Source organism: Dendrobates tinctorius, unplaced genomic scaffold (assembly GCF_039654945.1).
Source record: "Dendrobates tinctorius isolate UK_male_01 unplaced genomic scaffold, ASM3965494v1 ptg000029l, whole genome shotgun sequence".
NCBI lineage: Eukaryota > Metazoa > Chordata > Amphibia > Anura > Dendrobatidae > Dendrobates > Dendrobates tinctorius.
In genome coordinates, this window is record NW_027361697.1 from 54339598 (window position 1) to 54361169 (window position 21572).

The 21572-nt window shown below is 42.0% G+C and overlaps 1 protein-coding gene across 2 annotated transcripts in view; it reads left to right on the forward strand.

The window, feature by feature from the left end:
- Nucleotides 1-21572, forward strand: part of OLFM3 (olfactomedin 3) — a 345834-nt gene that overhangs the window by 150439 nt on the left and 173823 nt on the right. The window contains exon 1 of one of the 2 annotated variants that reach the window (XM_073571714.1): nucleotides 7326-7513. The exons of the other annotated variant lie outside the window; for it this stretch is intronic. Within the exon in view, the coding sequence (XP_073427815.1) occupies nucleotides 7385-7513 (129 nt within the window). The 5' untranslated portion in view covers nucleotides 7326-7384. Of the gene's footprint in view, nucleotides 1-7325; nucleotides 7514-21572 lie in introns of those variants that run through there. 2 annotated transcript variants of the gene reach the window in all.

The following is a 21572-nucleotide window of genomic DNA, read 5'->3' on the forward strand; positions in this document are numbered from 1 at the left end:
GCTATAGCGCTTTCCGAGCAAGCTACCGTGAGAACCTGGATACCTAGATCGCTCCTTCTGATCAGCTGTTCAGCACCACAGCTGCATGTGTCACGGCTGTGTGACAGTCACAGCACGTAGAAGGAGAATTTTCCTCCGTGAGGCCCTGCCCCCCACCGCGCCTTCTCCAGTTAGCTCCACCTATTTCTGCATGCGGCCTCATGCAGCCTGCGTACCCTATCGTTAACATTGGGTACGCAGGCCGTGCCGCAGTATGCGGATGCCGCCGCATGCGTCGTTGTGACACCAGCTGTATGTTATAACATGTTATATTTCTTATGTATGTTCATTTTTTTGTTTTTGTGTTTCTTTTTTGTTACATTGCAATCAGTCTGAAGAAGGTCCATAATAGTGACCAAAACGTTACAAATAGAATGTACACCGTGTGGATTATTGAGCTGTGAATAAAACAAATCTTCTTTTTTCTGCATTTGGGAGTGCCGGTTTTCTTACTTCATATTGTATTGGGACTGGTATCCTTAGCTGTGCACCCCACATCAAAAGCTTCGGAGTGACGTGTCTGTTTTGTCACAAAATATAAATTATAATCCACCACTGTGTCCCAACTAACTATACATTGCCACTTTGCCCACCTAATAAATATATAAATTAATTGACACCTGTACTCTTCCCCCAATTCCTTATCAGTCACTGCCTACTCAACGCCCCCACTATGTACCGCCCGCTCCCTTCATGTTTACACGCCCCTTCTGCCCCAATTCATTGTCATGTATTCTCTCTCTTCCACTCTCTATTATCAACAGCTCTCCCCCCACATTCAATAAATAATTTACTCCTCCACCCTCAAAAAAATTCATTATTTGCTCTCCCCTCGATAATCATTTGCTCTCCCCACCTTTAATTCAATTGCTGTCCCCCATCCTTCACTCTCAATCATTTGCAGTCTCCCATCCCCTCTCCCACACTTCATTATGTGCAATCCCCTTCTTTCTCACTTCATCATGTGCAGTCCCCTTCCCCCACCTCATGTGCAGTCCCCTACCTCTTCATCATGTGCAGTCCCCTTTCCTCCCACTTCATCACGTGCAGTCCCCCTCCCTCCCACTTCATCACGTGCAGACCCTTTTAACCCCCCACTTCATCATGTGTAGTCCCCTTTAACCCCCCACTTCATCATGTGCCGTATCCTTTAACCCCCCACTTCATCATGTGCAGTCCCCTTTAACCCCCATTTTATCATGTGCAGTCCCCTTTAACTCATTTCATCATGTGCAGTCCCCTTCCCTCCCACTTCATCACGTGCAGACCCTTTTAACCCCCCCACTTCATCATGTGCAGTCCCCTTTAACCCCCCACTTCATCATGTGCAGTCCCCTTTAACCCCCCACTTCATCATGTGCAGTCCCCTTTAACCCCCATTTAATCATGTGCAGTCCCCTTTAACTCATTTCATCATGTGCAGTTCCCTTTAACCCCCATATCATCATGTGCAGTTCCCCCTTCTCCTCCCCTCACCCATTTAATTCATTTTATAAAGAAAACAAAAACGTTGTTTATACTTACCTGACAGACGGTCCCCAGCAGCGCAGCTTTACTTACAGAGGCCGGTACATGTCGGCATCTACATGATACATAATGACATCATCGCATATACGCCGCCATCACCTGACAGGAAGTACACAGAAGAAGGCAGACGGGAGCGGGAGCTACACAACCGTCAAAGTTATACGGCCGTGCACAGCTCCGAGAAAGCTCCCGGGCCCCAGCGCTGACGTGTGTGCCGCAGCGCGTACCACTTTAATGCCCGGTGAGCAGAAGCGGAGCCCTGCACCTTTCAGGCCCCTCTGTGTACTGCTGCTCACTGGGCCCCATACAGCAGTAAGGGCAGTAATGCCCTGATGGCAGCCCTGTGTGTGAACATAGCCTAAGGGGTGTCGAAGGCAGTTTTTCTCTCTTTTTAATTATGCCGTTTATACAAGTCACTGAGCGCAATCACTAAGGACATATATTCGAAACACTTCTGCCAAACTTTTTGATATTATAGGTGGTGGTGGGTAAGGTTCTATGGATTTTATGATCTGATAAACATTAGAATTTACTGAATCTGCCTGCTGCTGGAATCTTCGTTTTCTCTTTTAATTCCTAATTCAAAGTGAAGAATTCAAAGTGAAGTAAACTTGTAGAATCTGACATGAATGGGGCAGGATAGGTGTCAGCTTATCAAATGTTCTGGATTATCATATGAACATAGAAAACCATATAAACGTTTATATTTGTTTTTTCTGTTATAACTCGTATTTCTGCCTCTAAATTAATAATTATTACATTTTTAAGGTTATCGAATAAAAGGAATATTTCTGTTCACCACAGAGGTAAAAGAACTGATGCAAATATTCCGTAGGATACATAACATTGCATATCCTTTATTCTGCCACCAATGTACTGTACATAGGTTAGATATGTACAAGCAATGGTAGATAGGTTACTCGCTATCCCCTCCTCCTTAGCCTGACCAACTGCATGTGGAGGATCCAGGAAGGATGATGCAGTGGACAAAATTTTAGGTAGATTATTCACAGTACCTTGAAAAATTATGAAGTTGACATTTCATGGAAGATGAAGAGTTGACGATGAAGTATAGTAAGGAGGTTGGAGGATAGAAGTAACAGGAGAATCTTCTCTCCAGCCCTGATGTATGCTTCTGCCAAGAGGACACAGACCAGAAAGAACAGATATGAGAAAAAAGATAGGAGGCGTTACAGAGAGGGGTATGATGGGAGATTAGATCAGCAACACATGAGAACATTTAACAATGGCCAGTAGATGGCAGCAAAGGACAATAATACACAGTTCAACAAGCATAACAATGCAAATAAGACATTATATGTATGTAATAGTGATATTTGTAAGCCCTGAAAAAGATAGCGGAACAGCACAGCCTTATATAACAAAGGGTCTCTTCACACTTCTGAAAAACACCAATTGAAGTTTCTCTTGCTGGTCCTCATGCTTTCATTTTGATGCAATCCCTGTTTTATATGCTGTAGATCTATCAGTGCTCAGGCTCCTGAGCTTTGTATAACCCTGTCCACGCCACTGATTGGCAGCTCTCTGTGTTCATTGACAGAAATCTGCTGATCATTGGTGGGGGTGGGGCTACCCAGAGCAGTTGACTAGGAGGCACAAGATATCTAGTCCTGTAACACCTGCTGATAAAACACTGATTTTATTGACATAGCAACACACAGCTGAGTAAGTGACACATCGCTGGAATCAGGGTCTTTGCCCTTACATTGTTCTGATCTCAGATTATATAGCAAAAGCCTGCTGACAAATTCCCTTAAAGAGAAACTAATTGATAAAACTAAATAAAGTTGTAGAGGGAGCACTCATGATGCCTGAAATAGTATATAGCGTATATTCACAGAACGAACATTTCAGCTTCTCTATGGAACTCTGTTCACACAAGTCATCAAAAGTAGCTTATGGTCCAAAATGCTGCCCCCTGTAGTTGAGGAAGAACACCATGCGAGGTGACCATCCCTCTGCCCACAGAATAGTTAAAAATACTAAGCATCAATGGTTAAATTACTTTATAGATGTAAATTAGGTCCTGGAAACTATAGGTATAAAATGCATATATCAACTTCAGGCTTCAGTACTGTTAGTATAATGAGATCCTCAGTGAATCACTTACTAATGGTTTTCCTTGAACTAATGATATTTTTGTAGTAATGATTTTAGATAGATTTATGGATTTAAGCTTTTTATTTTTTGTCCAGTCGTATCCTGGAGAGAAGGGAATGTTATATTTCTGCATTGGTCTATTTTTAACTGTTTAAAGAGAGTCTGTCAGCAGCAAGTGACTGTTAAAACCACACACAATACTTTTTAGGGCGCATAGTCCTACTTAAAAAAAAACTAAAGGGGCCCCTCGATTTATTATTGCATTTACGCCTGTTTTTTGTTGTTTTTTATTTTTTTTGCGGGTTACTTTCTGCATCAAACATTAAGGTTTCCAGATATGTTCACCTGATTCATCATTTGCGACTTTTCAAAAAGTCACAAAATTTTTCACAAATGTTCTCCAGTCCCTCGCCTTCCCGGAGTGATTTTATTTACATCAGTAAGTGTTGAGTAATTTTTGTGATATTATGAAAAAGGTGCGACTTTTTCCTTTAAAAGTCACAGAAATTGTTGAAGACAGAAAATTAGACCATTTTTGACTTCGGGCAAAATTTATGAACCACTTGCCATTTTGATGAATTTTGGGCAATAAACATCAGCAAATACCACAGGATAAAAGAGGAAAGGTGACTTAAAAATAGAAAAAACAGCAAATGATGAATCGGTCTCTTAGTCCATTGCTACATTTGCCAGAAATTGTTCTTTATTCGAATATGCCAATTAAATCTTCACTTCAACCTGGACATGGCCAAACAGATCAGTGCACCTTCCGACTTACTTGATTTCCATTTATCTAAACCTTCCTCTGGCTCCTATAATTCATGGGCTGTCAATCAAGAAAAAGGGTGCAGAGATAGAAGAAAACAAGTAGTTCTGAAGGTACATGATGTTAGACACCTATCCCAGGTATCACGGTCTCTGCTCCCTTCACCTCGGTCTGCAGCCCTCTGTCGTGCTCCACATCGACTTTTTGCAGCTGCACCGATGTCCAGGGACTGTATACCCACCTGAACCTGGGCTTATTGAGTCCACTTCACAGAGTCAGCCTGACACATGGAACTGCTCGGCCACTCCAAAAATACACCAAGTGTCTCAATACCTTATGTGAGAAAAAAAATATTTCTATCAAAGCAATGCATTTAGACACTAAAAGGACACTTTTATCAGGGCTTTGTCTCCTACAAGCTGCAGTGCTTGGTTTGACCGGCCATTTTGTGCTAACAAAATTCCTTTAGTAACAATGGATGGCTCTATTCGGCTTAAACTAGAAAAACTATGTGATTTCAAGTCAGATGCAAATGTATCATTTAGGATGAATATTTTCAGTTTATTTTTTTCAATTGAAAGTGAGATAGAAATATGCCTACTATTACAGCACTTTGCTTTGTCGCATCTTCCTTCCGTTTTTTACTGTCATTGAAGTTTTAAGCACAGCGGGATTAAGGAATGGCATTTCTCCAAAATTTTTCTCTATATGTTTCTCATAAGAACTTGGAAAGCTATGAAATATGCATTTTTATGTGAATAAAGTGTATTCTTTGCGTAATTTAAAGTTAACTTTCTGCTATACTTGGATGACTTTGAAAGGTTTAGCTCCATATTTTTACAACAAAAAGTTGCTAGTTTTGCAATGATCTTATGCATTCCATATTCTTGTGCAGAAAAGTAGATGTTCTAAGCTGTGAATAAAACATGTCCAACCCAAATTTGCAAACTGCGACTCTGAAAAAAGTTGAAAAAAAAAGTCGTAATTCTTCTTCCGGTAATGGAATGGAGTAAAAATTAGAGAATCACCTCTCGACAGAAGTGTTATATTTATGGATACACGACATTTGTTCAAACCTTGTGAGACACGTTGATAAATGTGCCAAATAAAGGAAACACAGTAACCAACACTAGTAACTGCAAAAATTCTTCTATGATAAATTCCTCCATTAGTGATCCAATTCCTCATGATATACAATGGTGAAACATTATCCTAAGATACATTTTTGACATTAGTTGCGCTTGTGCTATTATTTAAGGCTTCATTTAGCAAAATGGTGGGTGATGTTTCATCAAATTTGCTGCATCTTTAGATATAACACTTCTACCTGAAACTGCCCCACGTTTTACTCCATCCTCCTACTGGAGTGAGAATTGCTACTTTTTTGTGACTTTTTTGATATTCACAATTGATAAATTCAATTCCACTTAAACCTAATTTGCATAGCAGGCCGTGACCACTATCCTTGACATTTTTAAAAAGTAGCGAGAACAAGGAAACAATTTGCAATTTTGGCACAAATATTGTGTGCTAAAATGTTTATGGTTTTTTGAAGATGAAATATTGGTGAAAAATGCCTTGATACTCCCCCCTCCTATAAATATATGGGTGTAGTCAGTGAAAGGAAATGTTCATTAAGATGGGATAGTATATCGGCATGGCAGCTCAGTCTTTAGCACGGGTTAGTGGTTGGCACCAATGTTTTATGTTCAGTTACAGAACCTCAGGGAACCCAATTTAAAGGCTCATGCACATGGTCTTGTTGGTCTAAGTGCGATCCAGCAAAACATTATATCACTGGGACCAATGTTATTCTATGGGGCTGTGTACATGTCCAATTTTTTTCTTCGGATCGAGTCGGTGCAAGGAAAAAAATCGCAGCATGACCTTACATTCAGATTGCACTCACCTAAGCAAGTGAATGAGTGTGTGGAAAACATCGAACTGCATTCGGATGACATATGACTACAGTCCAATTTTCAAGAACTGACAGAATCGAGAATCTTCGCCTCATGATTAGAGTTTGATTAGCATAATCGGACTGATTTTCTCGGATGAGAGAATATACGCTCGTGTGACCCTAGCCTAAGAATGGCCCAGTGAAATAAAGAAAAAAGGAGCCCTCATATAACCTATGTTCACTGAAATAATATTTCTGCTTCTCTAGTGAACTTTATTCAGAAAAACTGTATGAGGCAAAACGAACGTTGGCTCCGGAGCATGGTAGTTATTACTCTCCACTCACAGTTCATTATTAAAATTATCTAAAAATCTACTTTTACACATTTTAACAACTGTCTGTGCAGGTACAATGTTACGATTATGATATTTTTTATATGTTAAGTATAGATAAAGTTTTCTTTACTTTTCTGCACTCAACACTATGCACTTTACCTGTGTGAAGTTTTGCTGTAGAGCGTGAAATTACCCCTGCCCTACACTTATATTTGTGTACCTTCACTTTGCCGTGAATTGAAGTACTCATAATTTTTATATGATTGTCATTGCTGTGAATTGAAGTACTCATCATTTGTACTACTTTTTGTTTTTATCTCGGAGGACTATTTTATTTGCTGATTTTTGGATTTGTATATAATTTTTGGACAAGCTCCTGCTTACTAAAGTATAGCGGCTCTGTGATTGATGTGTGGCTTTATTGGTGTGTTCGGTTGCATTACTGTCGTTTTGGTAAGTGCAAATCTTATGCAATGTTGAATATGTGTCACAGTCTAACGTTGGGTAACGTTGTTCGGAAGCATTTCAGAGTGTGAAGATTTTGACAAATTGCAGAAGGAATCAGTTCTGAGCTTCCAAGGAGAGTGCAGAATCCCTCTCCTGTTGGACGCTGTTTGTGGCTCTCTGCAGCTACTCCTCCCTTTTCTTTCCATCTCTGGTGCTGATCAGTCACTATGAAAACTCAGCTTTCCCAGGATGGACTCTCCGCTTCTTACACTTGGTGCTCTCCTCAGCACTATGGCAATGATCTCTAACTGGATGTCCCAGACCCTCCCCTCCCTGGCCGGGCTAAATACAACACGTATTCCCACCAGCAACTCCCTGGTAAGTGCACGCACAGCATGGCGGGCCTATCCCGCACCCAAAATCTTTTTTCCACCGTAATATCCTTGACTCTATAATTATTAACCCTACAGTTGCTTGAGCTGATCTACTTCAGATTCTCCGGCCGGAGATCTTTGGGTCTTTAGCAGTCACGTTACACTTCAGATTTTACTTTTCCGTCTGTAATCTTTTAAGAAAATAAATTAAAAATACATTTTTTCAACTTAAAAGAAATCCGCAAAAACATAAGGAGAAATGATAGAGCATGAGCGCTGATTAAAATGCTAAAACACTATTCCCCGATGTAAGCGGAATTTATAACATGAAGTATCACAGGGACCTTTCATGGTAGTGATAATCCACCAGGAACATCTTCTTCTGTAAAGCTTATTTTTTTCTTACTTTACACCATACTGATATTTTGTTTTATTTTTTTAGTATCTTGTTTTACATGTTGCAACACAGACATAACATGGTGTATGACATTCCTGGCAGAAATCTGTCTCTTGCTGGGAAAGAGTTAATTCACGCATATGATTGCCAAATTAAAGATGGAGCAGCGGTTCCAATTTCTCATTGTGAGATTTTAAAGTAGCTTCATTAAGTATTTAACGATGGATGTTTCAGCGGCAGATATATTTCAGCTGTTGGGAGTGCAGGAAGAATATTTTCAAATCTCTCTGGAGTAGACTGTGCAATCTACTATATACCATACTGTAATTGTAGGCAACCAGGCATACTAGAAGTATGTATCACATCATTTGGTCCAGGTAATCCCCCTACTGTCTACTGTGGACCCTAAAATGGTACAGTAAGATGCCATTTTTCAATTGTGACCTGATTTCTCCTCCCAGTAGATTGTGCCTTAAAACTGCAACTTGCAGACGAGGAGTTGAAGAGACATTAACTTTATGTCTGTGAATTAAAACCTAAGGTCTCAGAACAGGGACCCTATTTGTCTTCACGTTTCCGAGACATCCCGGCTTTGTACCTCCAGGCTTCTTCTACTCAGACTGAGTAAATTGCTGCGCCTGAGGTTTCTAGAGCATTTTGGATTAAAATGAATAAGAAGGAATTGCATCAAGATTGGAAGCTGGAGAGAGCACTTCATAAAGTCTAACCGACCTTGTAGACTCCTTGTGAAAATGAAAACCTAAGGGTTATTGGCTGGCAATGGGAATCTTGTACTTCTGAAGAAAAAGAAATTGTTGCATCAATCTTAATGGCTGAGCATACAGAAAGTAATTCTTAGAAAAACAGAGTTTTCTTATGAAAATAGCTATGCTGTTCTAATGAGCATCCTGGGTTTTGTAGCTTAGCAACATTTAGAGAGTCAAAAGACAACCCCGGCCGCTTCAGTATAGTTGGTAATTTTAGAGTAATCAGAATTACTACATTTCAAATAAATCATAACTTCCATTTGTTTTGGATGTTTTCCACTAAAACGAGAGAGAGTTCATTTAATATACTATATTCTGTAACATGCAGTTGTACTGATGGAGCAGTTTTTCGACAGAACTCCACAAAGTCTCATCTAGTTTAGGGAACATCACGTAGTAATGAGATTATTCAGCCTGGATATAATCTACTAGTGTACTGTCCTTCTGTCCTTTCACAACTTTTTTCTCCTATGATACCAAGTTTAAAAGTAGAAAACCACAGACTTTAATCAATATACTAGTTTCCAGGGATAGCATTTCTAAGGGCTGATTCACATGAGTGATGATTCTCTATGTTAATGACACTCAACCTCAGATCAGAGTTTCATCCAAGTGTCACCTGAGTGTGATCTGATTCTCTCATATAAGAGAATCGGATCACAGGTGTGGAGAAGGCAGAGAACTTAATTTATCCATCTTCTCTATTGTCTCTGTGCACGTACATCGGACTATACTCAGAAGACATCTGGATGGAGTCAGATGTTTCACTAGCACCCATAGACTTGAATGGTGAAAAAATAAAGAAAAGTCAGCTCACCACGTTGTAGGAATACAGATAAGAAGTCCCGCGCGGATGACCTGGAGAAGGGCAAAATCTTCAGCTTTCAACAAGAAAGGTTCAATGTAAGTCTATGACATCCTCGTTCTGGCTCTCATAGACCTACACTGAGATATTGTGACTGTTACCTCTGTCTTCCAGTAAGTCAGAAGTTGCTGTCACAATATGGCGTTGTAGGATCGAAGCAGCAACGGGAAGAGCTGAAGACAGCGGGTGTTGAGTATAATATCAGATGCAGAGACCTTATGTTAGTAGCACCACTCCAGTGCTGAAATAAATAAAAACGCTGGAGTAATGTTTTAATAGAGTAGGTTTCCACTACAGACGTCACATGTCAGTGTGCTTAAAAGGATTTCCAGTTTGTCAAGGAGCGCTTCCAGATGATTCATTATTACTCCAAATATTTCAAGGAATATCCAGTTTATTGTTAGGCATAAAAACACAACGCGTTTCGGCTTTACATAAAATTAGCCTTCATCAGGCTTACCCGATGAAGGCTAATTTTATGTATAGCTGAAAGGCGTTGTGTTTTTATGGCTAACAATAAACTGGATATTCCTTGAAATATTCGGAATAATTAATGAATCATCTGAAAGCGCTCCTTGACAAACTGGAAATCCTTTTCTGCATTCTCTGTCGAATCTCCTACAAGGTAGTTCGATCCACCTGTTTTGAGCTGCAGGCCAGCAGATCCAGACAATTACTCCAGTACCCAAACACAGGGTTATACGCTGAGCAACAAGACACCAAAAAGGTGAGAAGAATTTTTTATTTCTATCTGATATAATTTAAACTCTGCACTTAGATCTGCACCCCCCTTTTTCTGGATATTCCTTGAAATACTCGGAGTAATTAATGAATCAGCCGGAAGCGCTCCTTGACAAACTGGAAATCTTTCTCTGCATGCCAGTGTGCTTAGGCACTTTGATCAAAATTTAACTAAGAACTTCCAGTTCATTTTTGAGAAATTATCTTATCTGCAGTAGATCAATATAAAATATTTGGATGTGCAACCCATGTGTTTTTTCAACAGGATTTAAAATATAATATGTATTTTTTGTGTAGTTTAAAGAGACATTTCTATTTCAGTCATTTGTGGCCATATCCACACAATATACCATAATAGTCTGGTAGATGCCAGTCTCACCCCTGAAGAGATATGCCCCATCTTGTGCCCATCTAAATCAAGAAGTTGTCATGAACTTCATAGGAGTTCTCCAGATAATCAAGCAAGTGCACTCTGCTACTTTAAGATCTCTAATACAAGTGAATGAAGGGAGCTGCGCATGTGCAACACTCCATTCAAGCAGGATGAGAGCAACAAGGTCCCATTTTTTACCTAGGTGCCAATTCCAGAGATAGGGCCCTCATCTATCAGATAATTACGGCATGTCTTGCGGATGTGCCGTAAATGTCTTAGATGCAAATACCTTTAAGAGTGCCAACATTAGCCTGCAGAATTATATGCTGCTCACATCGCTGTGTAAAACCGATGACAAAACTACTAGTTTTATCTTTGAAGTAGCAAGGTCAAACAAGGTGATGCTTATGTGAAGTTTTTTTAGCACCTTTACCTTCTATATGGAAATATAATGACATTTTATTTTATTCATGATGTTATATTACTATTCTAAAAAATAATAGAAGTTCTAATTGCTTCCCCCAAAATTAAATAAATAAATAATTGTCAAGGTCACAGAGCATATGTCATAACTCTCCAGCCTTTACATAGTAATTTTCCTCCTGCTGAAGTCCTATATTCCTCTTTCATTGCCTCCATAAAGTATGATACCAACAAAAGTGCCCCCCCAAACACACCACCTCCTCACCTCCGGCCGTCAGCAAAAGCAATGATGATGAAGAAGGGAGCATCAGCAGGCGCTTCCACCACATCATTCTGTGCGAGTGGGTGCTTATGGGCAAAGGGGGGCTGGTGTAGGCACTGACACCAGACCCCCCAGCTCACAGGCCCCATAGCAGTGGCGCGGCCTGCTGCTATTGGCGGTACACGACTGATACATACATTATATGTAGAACAGATAGTCTACATACTACACATAATGCTGGGTTAGATATATATAATATGTATGTATAATATGTATATACTGTATAATACTAGCTGAAGAGCCCGGCGCTGCCCGGGCATAGTAACTAACTAAGGTTAGTTATAACAAATTATAATGATTATATCCATATATATAAAGCTGAGTGTAGAGCCCCGCCCACTCCGCATAACCACATTCACTATAATATCCCACATCATCCCGTCAGCCAGAGCCACTGGACTACTACCACTAATATCCCAAATCATCCTGTCAATGCCACCTGACTACTACCCCTAATATCCCACATCATCCCATCAGCCAGAGCCACTGGACAACTACCACTAATGCCCCACATCATCCCGTCACAGCCGCCGGACTTCTACCCCTAATATCCCACATCATCCCATCAGCTAGAGCCACCGGACAACTACCACTAATATCCCACATCATCCTGTCACAGCCGCCGGACTACTACCCTTAATATCCCACATCATCCTGTCAGATCCACTGGACTACTACCAGTAAAATCCCACATCATCCCGTCAGCCAGAGCCACTGGATTACTACCCCTAATATCGCACATCATCCCATCAACCAGAGCCACCGGACTACTACCCCTAATATCCCACATCATCCTGTCAGCCTGGGGTCAGAACCAGAGTGCTGAATGGAAAGGTCCTAACTTCCATACTGGGGATCCCTTTAAGAGAGGCCTGGTGTCAGAACCAAAGTGCTGAGTGGATTTGCCCTGACTTCCATACCAATGATCCCTTTTATAGAAGCCTGGGGTGAGAATCAGAGCGCTGAGGGATTTACCCTAGCTTCCATACCGGAGATCCCTTTAAAAAAGCCTGGGATCAGAACCAGAGCGCTGAGTGGATTTTCCCTGACTTGCATACCAATGATCCCTTTAATAGAACCCTGGGGTCAGAATCAGTGTGCTGAGGGATTTGCCCTAAGTTCAGTACAGGAGATCCCTTTAAAAGAGCCTGGGGTCAGTACCAGAGCATTTGAAGGCAATCGCCCTGACTTCCATACCAGGGATCCCTTTAAGAGAGGCATGGGGTCAGTACCAAAGTACAGAATGGATTTGCCCTCACTTCCATACCGGGGATCCCTTTAAGAGGGGCCTTGGGTCAGAACCAGAGCTCTGAGTGGATTTGCCCTAACTTTCATACTGGGGATCCCTTTAAGAAAGCCTGAGATCAGACCCAGAGCGATTTGCCCTGACTTGCATACCATTGATCCCTTTAATGGAACCCTGGGGTCAGAATCAGCGCTGAGGGATTTGCCCTACCTTCAGTACAGGAGATCCCTTTAAGAGAGCCTGGGGTCAGTACCAGAGCATTTGAAGGCCATTGCCCTGACTTCCATACCGGGGATCCCTTTAAGAGAGGCATAGGGTCAGAACCAAAGCACTGGATGGATTTGCCCTGCCTTCCATACCGAAGATCCCTTTAGGAAAGGCTTGGGGTCAGTACCAAAATTCTGAGTAGTTTTGCCCTAACTTGCATACCAATTATCCGTTTAAGAGACCCTGGGGTCAGAACCACAGAGCTGAGTGGAACGGTCCTAACTTCCATACCGTGGATCCCTTTAAGAGAGGCCTGGGGTCATAACCAAAGTGCTGGATGGATTTGCTCTGACTTCCATACCAGAGATCCCTTTAAGAGGGAAGATGTGCCTGTAGGATGGAGGATGTGTGATGGGTATATGGGCAGGGAGGGGGTGATTCATTTCTGTCATGTGCTTTGTGCTCCTTTCTGCAGGGCAGACAATGGCTGGGAGCTTATGTTCCCGGGGATGCTAGATTTCTCCCACCATGTCAGTGTCTGCTGAGGTGTTGTCAAATGGGAAATCTTGCTGATAGCAACCAATCACAGTTCAGCTTCTTTTAACTAGCTCTGGTGAAATGAGAGATGCTTAGAGATTGGTTGCAAGGAAAACTGTTGTTCATAGCAACCAATCACAGCTCAGCTTCTTTTGAACAGCTCTGGTGAAATGAAAAATGCTCCGTGATTGGTTGGTGATACACACATACATACATACATTCAGTTTTATATATAGAGATGTATGTATATACTGCTCTGTCAAAAATTAAGAGACCATCACATCAAAACTCTGTCATAGGTAGCCCATTCTCCAGACCTGACCCCCATTGAAAACCTCTGGAATGTAATCAAGAGGAAGATGGATAGTCACAAGCCATCAAACAAAGAAGAACTGTTTTAATGTTTGCGCCAAAATCTGTGCAAAAGACTGGTGGCAAGCATGCCAAGACGAATGGAAGCTGTTTTTAAAAATCATGGTTATTCCACAAAATATTGATTTCTGAAATCTTCCTGAGTTAAAACATTAGTATTGTTGTTTCTAAATGATTATGAACTTATTTTCTTTGCATTATTTGTGGTCTGAAAGCACTGTTTTTTTTTAATTTTGACCATTTTTCTTTGTCAGAAAAAAATACAAAATGTATTGCTTGGAAATTCGGAAACATGTTTATAGACTAAAAGAACAACTTACATTTTACTCAAAAATATACCTCTATAGAGAAAAATCAGACAAACTGAACATTTGAAAGTGGTCTCTTAATTTTTGCCAGAGCTGTATATATATATATATATATATATATATATATATATAGTGATGCAGTGACCCCTGTGACAACTATTGGGCCATGTATGGGCTTCCCAGGACATGCATGCAGGCATTCCCTTTATTGTAGTGAGGAAATGATGAGCGGCAAGATTGTAAATGGCCGATATGTATCACAGGGTGGGTGGCCCTGTGATGGAAGCTGGAACATGTATTGATCAGCAGAGTTACTGCTGATGGTTTCTGTTTTACAATAGGGAAGCTTCCAGGTGACTTGGTGAGATGGGTGGGACCAGTCACCTACAAACCCACTGAGGGTCGTGTGTCTAAACGCCCAAAGTAAAGCCTGTGTGTGTATGGCTGGGTGTGTTGAAAGGACCTGCAATGAGGTCATGAGCCATGTGATCCATACCTCACCCTGTGGGTGTGGATACGGACCATATAATATGACCAGGGTGGGTCTCATAGGGAGAGTGTGTGTACCTGAATGGTGCAGACTGCAAGGTCCTCTAAGGTCTGTGTTGGGAGATCCTGGGAGGAGGATTGGATCCCTGGATCATGTGGCAAGACATTGAACCTGGTGGGGCCGGTGTGTTGGGAGACCCTGGGAGTAGGGTCAGATCCCTGAATAGCACCCGGTGAGGCCTGTGTGTTGGATGGTCCCAGGAGGGGAAGGACGTCCTGAATAGCACACGGACAGGCCACGTGTTTGCAGAGTGAGAGACGGCACTGCATTGGGGGAGCTGCTGTCCGTCTGTGGATCTGGACTGTCAGGTGGCCTGGGGAGCAAGGCGTTGTCCAGGATGGTGATCCCAGTTTGGCAGCTTCCCTGGGAAAGAGAGGACAGACAAAGAGTCGGCATCTGGAGCCGGAGCTCCGGCGAGGTAACCCCGGACATGGGGATATAACTGTTGGTACCTGTGAAATTCTATGGACATTAATGAACTGTACGGCGTTCGGTCGCCCACGGTAAGTGGACAAAGAGGTCCAGCGTGTTTAGTCACAGCGTATTAAAGCCGTGTACTATGTAATGTTATGGAGTATGTGTAAGCCTGTGAAGTATAACATGGCTTACGGTGCGGTTTATGATGGCACAATATTTGAGAAAAAAACAAAACAGGCAGAGATGTTTACTTGTATATACAGGCCTCAATACAAATGCACTAACAGGGTGCAGCGGACCCAAGTAAAATGGCAACTGCACAGGTGCAATAATACCAAAGGAGACAGCCAGCCTACAATCAGGGATAGGCCGTGTGGCACACCAGTGCAAAAAAATAATTTGTATGTGGCAATGTTCACACAGGGAATGCAAAGCATATGGTTCACAGCCTCTTAGTAACACCATATAGGGGGGCTGCCCAATGCTAACTATAAGGCTAAGTGCACACGTACCGGAACTCTCACGGAAATTACCGCGAGAATTCTGGAATTCCAGTCCGCGGGAAAATCGCATTTTAAATTCCCGCGATTTTCCCGCGGAAAAACTAGCATTTTGCAAGCGTATTTAGCTTGCAAAATGCTAGCATTCTCCAAGCGATCTGGAGCATCGCTTGGAGAACTGATTGACAGGTTGGTCACACTCGTCAAACAGTGTTTGACGAGTGTGACCAACATTTTACTATTGAGGCTGCCTATGCGGCCTCAGTAATAAAAGATAGAATGTAAAAAAAAATAAAAAATACTGTTATTCTTACCTTCCGACGTCCCGCGCAGGCGTTCCCAGTAATCCTTTGCGAAAATGCCCGCGATGACGTCAGTTCTCGCGGGATCGCGACGTCTCACGGTAATTCGCGATGACGTCGCGCGAATGACCGCGAGACTTCGTGATCCCGCGAGATCGGACGCCATCGCGGGCATTTTCGCAAAGGACTACTGGGAACGGGAGCGTGGAGAGAGGCGGGAATGCTGCGCGGGACGTCGGAGGGTGAGAATAACAATATTTTTTATTTTATAATTCTATTTTTTACAGGGTTATGGTACCCAAAGCCCGGAGGACAGTCTCCTCTCCTCCGGACCGTGGGTACCATCCGCAATTGTTCTGCTTACTTTCCACATGGTGTGCACAGCCACATGCGGGAAGTAAGCGGAACAATGCATTCCTATGGGTGCTGGATCGCCGCGATTCTGCAAAATAATGAGCATGCTGCGTTTTTTACCGCAAAGCGATTCCGCCGCGGTAAAAACCGCAGCATTAGCACAGCATTGCGGAATCCCATAGGAATGCATGGGATGCTTATTTTTCGTGTTTTCGCGGCAAAATCGCGCGGTTAAAACTGCCGCGGAAACGAGAAAAAACCGCCACGTGTGAACTCAGCCTAAGGCTGAGTTCACACGTGGCATTTTTTCGTGTTTCCGCGGCGGTTTTAACCTCGCGATTTTGCCGCGAAAAATAAGCATTCCATGCATTGCTATGGGATTCCGCAATGCTGTGCTAATGCTGCGGGTTTTTACCGTGGCGGAATCGCTTTGCGGTAAAAAACGCAGCATGCTCATTAATTTTGCGGAATCGCGGCGATCCCTCACCCATAGGAATGCATTGTTCCACTTACTTCCCGCATGTGGCTGTGCACAACATGCGGAAAGTAAGCAGAACATTTGCGGATGGTACCCACGGTCCGGAGGAGAGGAGACTGTCCTCCGGGCTTTGGGTACCATATCCCTGTAAAAAATAGAATTTAAAATAAAAAATATTGTTATTCTTACCTTCCGACATCCCGCGCAGCCTTCCCGCCTCTCTCCACGCTCTCGTTCCCAGTAATCCTTTGCGAAAATGCCTGCGATGGCGTCCGTTCTCGCGGGATCGTGAAGTCTCGCGGTCATTCGCGCGACGTCATCGCGAATGACCGCGAGATGTCGCGATCCCGCGAGAACGGACGCCATCGCGGGCATTTTCGCAAAGGATTACTGGGAACGGCTGCGCGGGACGTCGAAAGGTAAGAATAACACCATTTTTTTTTTTTTTTTACATTCTATCTTTTACTATTGATGCTGCATAGGCGGCCTCAGTAGTAAAAAGTTGATCACACTCGTCAAACACTATGTTTGACGAGTGTGACCAACCTGTCAATCAGTTCTCCAAGCGATGCTACAGATCGCTTGGAAAACGCTAGCAATTCTGCAAGCTAATTACGCTTGCAAAATGCTAGTTTTTCCGCGGGAAAATCGCGGGAATTTCCGCAAGAGTTCCGTTACGTGTGCACATAGCCTAATGCATCCCGTGTGAACAGAGGCCACAGTTTACAGAACCATTTGGGCCCAACTGCACCCTGAAAAGATAAAAAGTGCACAAAAAGGCTGGCTGTTTCATTAGGTATTATTGCACCTATGCAGTTGCCATTTTACTTGGGTCCGCTGCACCCTGTTAGTGCATTTGTATTGAGGCCTGTTTATACAAGTAAGCATCTCTGCCTGTTTTGTTTTTTTCTCAAATATTGGAGGATTCTTTCCCCTTTCTGTGGTTTTCATGTTAGAGTAGGACTGGCAAGTGTAAGGAATTATGATGGCACAATAAACTGCATTGGACTGTTTTAAGTGAAAGTGTTCCTGTGTGCATCAATATCGCAGCCAAGTGAGTGTCCCCCAACACTAACAATAAGCGCTACCTTACAATATAAATAACAATATTTTCATACTTACTGCATGAAATATTGTTGCACAGCACTTGAATTTGCCATTTTGCCCCACTCACTGATATTTTGCTATATTTCAGGAGTACTTTTCAAAATGACTATAGTTGAAAACTACTAAGCTATCTAAAAAACTGAGGTTGAACATGATTACAAAAACTTTGTCATTTGTTTTCCTAAAACAGCATCACATCTGTACATAGGCCATGCCTGGTATTGCAGCTCAACACCATTCACTTTATTAAAACTACACTGTAATGACAGACACAACCTGTGGAAGAAAGTAGTCATTTTTTCTAATTATGAGAAGCTCCTTTAAAGTTTGGAAATGATCACCTATCCAAAGTATAGAGAATAGCTTCTCAACCACTGATGGTCCGATTTCTGAGACCTAACCGATCCCGAGAACCAAGGCGCTTCCTCGGCTGAGTGGAGGTTGATCTTGTGCACTGCTGTTCTATTCATACTAATGAGAGTGCCGAAGTCCAGCCAAATGCAGTGCTCAGCAATCTCCAGCGCTCCTATTAAGAATGAATAGAGTAGTAGATCACATGATCAACCACCACTCCATTCGAGAACCTCAGTTCTTGGGATTGTCGAGGCCAGAAGCAGTACGACCCCAAGTGATGATCAGGAAGTTATTCTCTATTTTATGCATAGGGAATAACTTTCAAATTTGAGAATACCCCTTTAACTAAATGAGTTTCATAATTGACTATATATCAGCTCTGACTAGTGATGAGCGAGTATACTCGTTGCTCGGGTTTTCCCGAGCCTGCTCGGGTGGTTTCCGAGTATTTTGGCATGCTCGGAGATTTAGATTTCGTCGTCTCAGCTACATGATTTGCAACTGCTGGACAGGCTGAATACATGTGTGGAATGCCTGTTTGTTAGGGAATTCCCACATTTATTCAGCCTGTCTACAAGTCACAAATCATGCAGCTGCGACGACGAAATCTAAATCTCCGAGCACGCCAAAATACTCAAAGGTCACCCGAGCATGCTCAGGAAAACCCGAGCAACGAGTATACTCGCTCATCACTAGCTCTGACACATCTATTAGCAATACATACATTTCATGTTTTAAGTATCACAAGTCTTCCGTGCTAACTCAGTTACCAGGAGACTTCATTGAACAAATTTCCAGCATCTCTTCTCCATTAGTAAGATAATGGCATTGTATGGTCCAGGTTTAAAGTGATCTTGATTCTTGAAATTTTTGCATTTAGCTTTGTAAATCTGACTTTTTGCACAATGGAAACTTTTAGATTTTATTTTATCTCACGTGGCTGCTTCTATCTGCCACTACAAATCCAAATGAGCGTCGCTTTTCTGGTAAAAAGCATGGAGACGTGTTGTTAGAGGAAACACTTAGAAGGTTTTAGACAAGCTCTTTTCATTTACGACTCCAGGGAAGATTATTGGAAATTGCTGGAGCAAGATATAGATATTCCTAGCAAGTCTTAATTGATATAACTCATCAGTGCCACTGTGAAGTTCAGTATCTAAGAGGCAGGTTTGGATGTTTTTTGTCCAGTCTTTAAAGTGATCACTAGGGATGAGCAACGTGCTTGGTGATACTCTGATATCGCTCGAGTATGTGGATGCTCACATGTGCTAGGCACTCGACTAGCATTGGGTGGTGCTCAATTTTGAAGCTTGAATCCCCACCCCACATGTTTGGCGTCTGTTGCACAGCCAATAATCATGCGGGGATTGCCTGCCAGTCATTGTAATTCTGTAGCCATCTTGTAGTAAGCATTACTTTGATTGTCCTTTCCATATTACCTTGTCAGGTTATAAAAGGACAAGCACCGCCATGCTCAGCTCACAAATGCCATGGCACAGCTCAGGGACAGTTCTGATTGGAGGAAAAGAGCAGTGTGTGCAAGGCTTAACTAATCAGAGTCCACTAGTGTTAATACTGGTGCTGATGCTGAACGATCATACTAAAAGTCCTTCTAAGGACTAATCTTGTGCTTTGCTGTTTGTATTGAATACATTCTGCACTTAGCCTAGGGACAGTTGCAGGAGTTGAGAGAGTGGCAGAATACAATCTTTAGGCAGGGATTAGGACTTTGCTGTCCATTGCTCATATATAACTGCTGCACATAACCACATTTTTTTGAGGGGAGGGTGAAAAAATTGAATACCGTATATTGTCATCCATAGAGTATTAAGTGCTTTGTGTTACATTATGGTGGCATGAAATTAAGGAAAGAGAGCGCACATAGGGCGATAAAAGTGATATTTTGGGTGACAATACACGGTTAGTGCACTCACCTTTACAGGTTGTGAACAGTCACAACCCCTTGCAGAATGTAAAAGGAACCAGTGGTCACTGTAGACTCCCATAGATACCAATGTCACAAAGGAGGAAAAAAAAGACCGGGTTTTCAATGTATCCGTGCAGACCACACAAGGACAGAAATATTCTTGAAAGCTTTATTGTGCCGACGCGTTTCGTGGCAAATCTGCCACTTCCTCAGGGCCAAAGAATTCTTTTTGAAATAAAATCATCTTTTAGTGTGTGACAGCTGCCAAAAATGAAAACCCATGATAAATTGTAAATCAGTCCCCCTCTTTATCACCCCCTTAGTTAGGGAAAAATAATGAAATTAAAAAAAAGTATTTATTTCCATTTTCCCATTAGGGTTAGGGTTAGTGTTGGGGCTAAAGTTAGGGTTAGGGTTGGGGTTATGGTTAGGGTTGGGATCAGAGTAAGTTTGGGATTAGGATTAGGGGCGTGATAGAATTAGGTTTGTGATTAGGATTGGAATTAGGGTTAGGGGTGTGTTGGGATTAGGGTTGGAGTTAGAATTGAGGGGTTTCCACTGTTTAGGCACATCAGGGGCTCTCCAAATGTGACATGTCTAATCTCAATTCCAGCCAATTCTGCGTTCAAAAAGTCAAATGGCGCTCCTTCCCTTCCGAGCTCTGCCATGCTCCCAAACAGTGGTTTAACCCCACATATGGGGTATCAGCCTACTCAGGGCAAATTGCACAACAACTTTTGTTGTCCAATTTCTCCTGTTACCCTTGGGAAAGTAAAAAAAGGGGCAAAAAATCATTTTTGTGAAAAAAATAAGATTTTTTATTTTTACGGCACTACATTATAAACTTCTGTGAACCACTTGGGGGTTCAAAGTGCTCACCATACATCTAGATAAGTTCCTTAGGGGGGTCTACTTTCCAAAAGGGTGTCACTTGTCGGTGGTTTCCACTGTTTAGGCACATCATAGGGTCCCCAAACACGACATGGCATTCGATCTCAATTCCAGACAATTTTGTATTGAAAAGTTAAACGGCGCTCCTTCCCTTCCGAGCTCTGCTATGCGCCCAAACAGTGGGTTAACTACATAAATGGGGTATAGGCGTACTCAGGACAAATTGTACAACAACTTTTGGGGTCCAATTTCTCCTGTTACCCTTGGTAAAATAAAACAAATTGGATCTGAATTAAATTTTTTGTGAAAAAAGTTAAATGTTCATTTTTTAAACATTCCAAAAATTCCTGTGAAGCACCTGAAGGGTTAATAAACTTCTTGAATGTGGTTTTGAGCACCTTCACGGGTGCCATTTTTAGAATGGTGTCATTTTGTGTATTTTCTATCATATAGACCCCTCAAAGTGACTTCAAATGTGATGTGGTCAATAATAAAAAACTGGTGTTGTAAAAATGAGAAATTGCTGATCAACTTTTAACCCTTATAACTTCCTACCAAAAAAATAATTTTGGTTCCAAAATTGTGCTGATGGAAAGTAAACATGTGGAAAATGTTATGTATTAAT